Source organism: Plasmodium reichenowi (genome assembly GCF_001601855.1).
Source record: "Plasmodium reichenowi strain SY57 chromosome Unknown, whole genome shotgun sequence".
NCBI classification, from domain to species: domain Eukaryota; phylum Apicomplexa; class Aconoidasida; order Haemosporida; family Plasmodiidae; genus Plasmodium; species Plasmodium reichenowi.
Window position 1 is genome coordinate 1 of NW_017962268.1, and position 1,837 is coordinate 1,837.

The 1,837-nt window shown below is 17.6% G+C and overlaps 1 protein-coding gene across 1 annotated transcript; it reads left to right on the forward strand.

The window, feature by feature from the left end:
- Positions 1-497: 497 nt before the first annotated feature.
- Positions 498-1,837, forward strand: PRSY57_0009400A (nucleoside diphosphate kinase, putative; the record flags this gene model as incomplete). The annotated part of the gene is made up of 4 exons (XM_020114180.1): positions 498-554; positions 679-753; positions 1,070-1,260; positions 1,580-1,837. Coding segments are annotated over 4 exons (581 nt in total), but the record flags the coding sequence as incomplete, so codon positions are not given.

The window sequence follows — 1,837 nt, forward strand, 5'->3', positions numbered from 1 at the left end:
ATAAATTTGAAGTGAATGTACTCTTAATTTCTTATATGTGTATATATTGTCTTTTTGTAATTTATAAAAAATACAATTTTAACTAGATGAAAAAAATATAACTTTATAAAAAGATATTAATAAGTAGCCTAAAGTAAAATATATATCCTTTGTTTTATAAAAGCGAAATATATATATATATATATGTATATATTTTCTTATTTGTATCAAAAATATATATATATATATTTTTTTTTTCTTCGAACAAAATGCAGAATTATATATCTGCTTATATATATAATACACATCTTGACGAATAAATCCTATATATATTTTCTAAAAATCCCTTTTTCTGAATTTAATAAGAATATATAGAAAAAGAATAAATAAAATAAATAAATATATATATATATATATATATATATATATATATATATATATATATATATATATATGTGATCATTTCTTTTTTTCTCCCATTATATGATCTACATTTATTCATTTAATTAAACTATAAGATGAAGGATGAAAGGTGTATTTTTATAATATTACCAGATGTTACTAATGATCTTAAAGTAAAAAAGAAAAAATAATAAATCAAAAAAAGATATTAAAAGAATATAAATTTTATAACATGCATAAGAATATACATTATCAATTTAGGATAATTTTCATACATATTTTCTCTTGAATAATTAGGACGAAGAAGTTCTAGAAAAATTAGAAGAAAAAAATTTTATTATTTTGAAAAAAAAAAAAGTTCACTTGACAGAAGTAAACTAATATAAAATATTGTAACATGTATAATGTATATTAAAGATATTACTAAAACGTATAAAATAATATGAATATATATATATATATATATATATATATTTATATGTATGATGTTTTATGCGCTTTAGTGATGTAAATAATTAGTTTTACGGTAGATAATAATTCATTGTATGTGTAAATATGTCTATATATTATTTTAGGTTTTTTTTTAGATAAATTGTAAATAAAAAAAATGTTCCAACTTTATAATATTTTACATAGTTTTCATTATTTTATTTTTTTTTTTTTTGTTTTTTTTTTTCTTTTATATAAGAATGAAATAAAAGAAATATTCGATTTTACACCTGAACAATATAATGATATAAATGAATTTTATGATTATATAGAAAGTGGTTTGTCATTGATTAGTTTAATAGAACATATAGAAGGAGATACTATTAGTAAATTAAATTCTTTAACTAAAAGTACTTCTATATTAATAAAGGATGAAAAATACTTTGAATGGTTATTATAAATGCATATCATATATTAATATGTATGTACATAGATTTGTTTAAGATTAATGCTATATTTATTTTTGATATTAATAAAAAAAAAAGAAAATTAATAAATATAGACGATAAAGTATGTAATGAGAATGAATTTTGTATTGTACAAATATGAATATTTAATAAATAATAAAAAAGTGAATATTAATATATTATTCGATTTTTTAGATGAACAAAAATTAAATATTATATACATATATATATATATATATATATATATATGTTTGTTGTTATCTGTGCTATATTTTATTTATCTATTTTTTCTTTATTTCCAGCTTAGAATATCAATGCAATTTAAAGTGCAAAAACGTTCCCTTTTATTTTAGTAAAAATGAGTGGTATTTTATTAGAGATATTGATTTTTTTTTCCCATCATATGACAATATAAGTTTGGAACGAACTTTTATTATATTAAAACCTGACGTTGTGGAAATGAATAAGATGAATGCTATAGTTAGTGATATTTTAAATTTCGACCTATTAATAGTAGCTATAAAAAGAGGTGTGCTGTCTGTAGAAAGAGCAAAGAAATT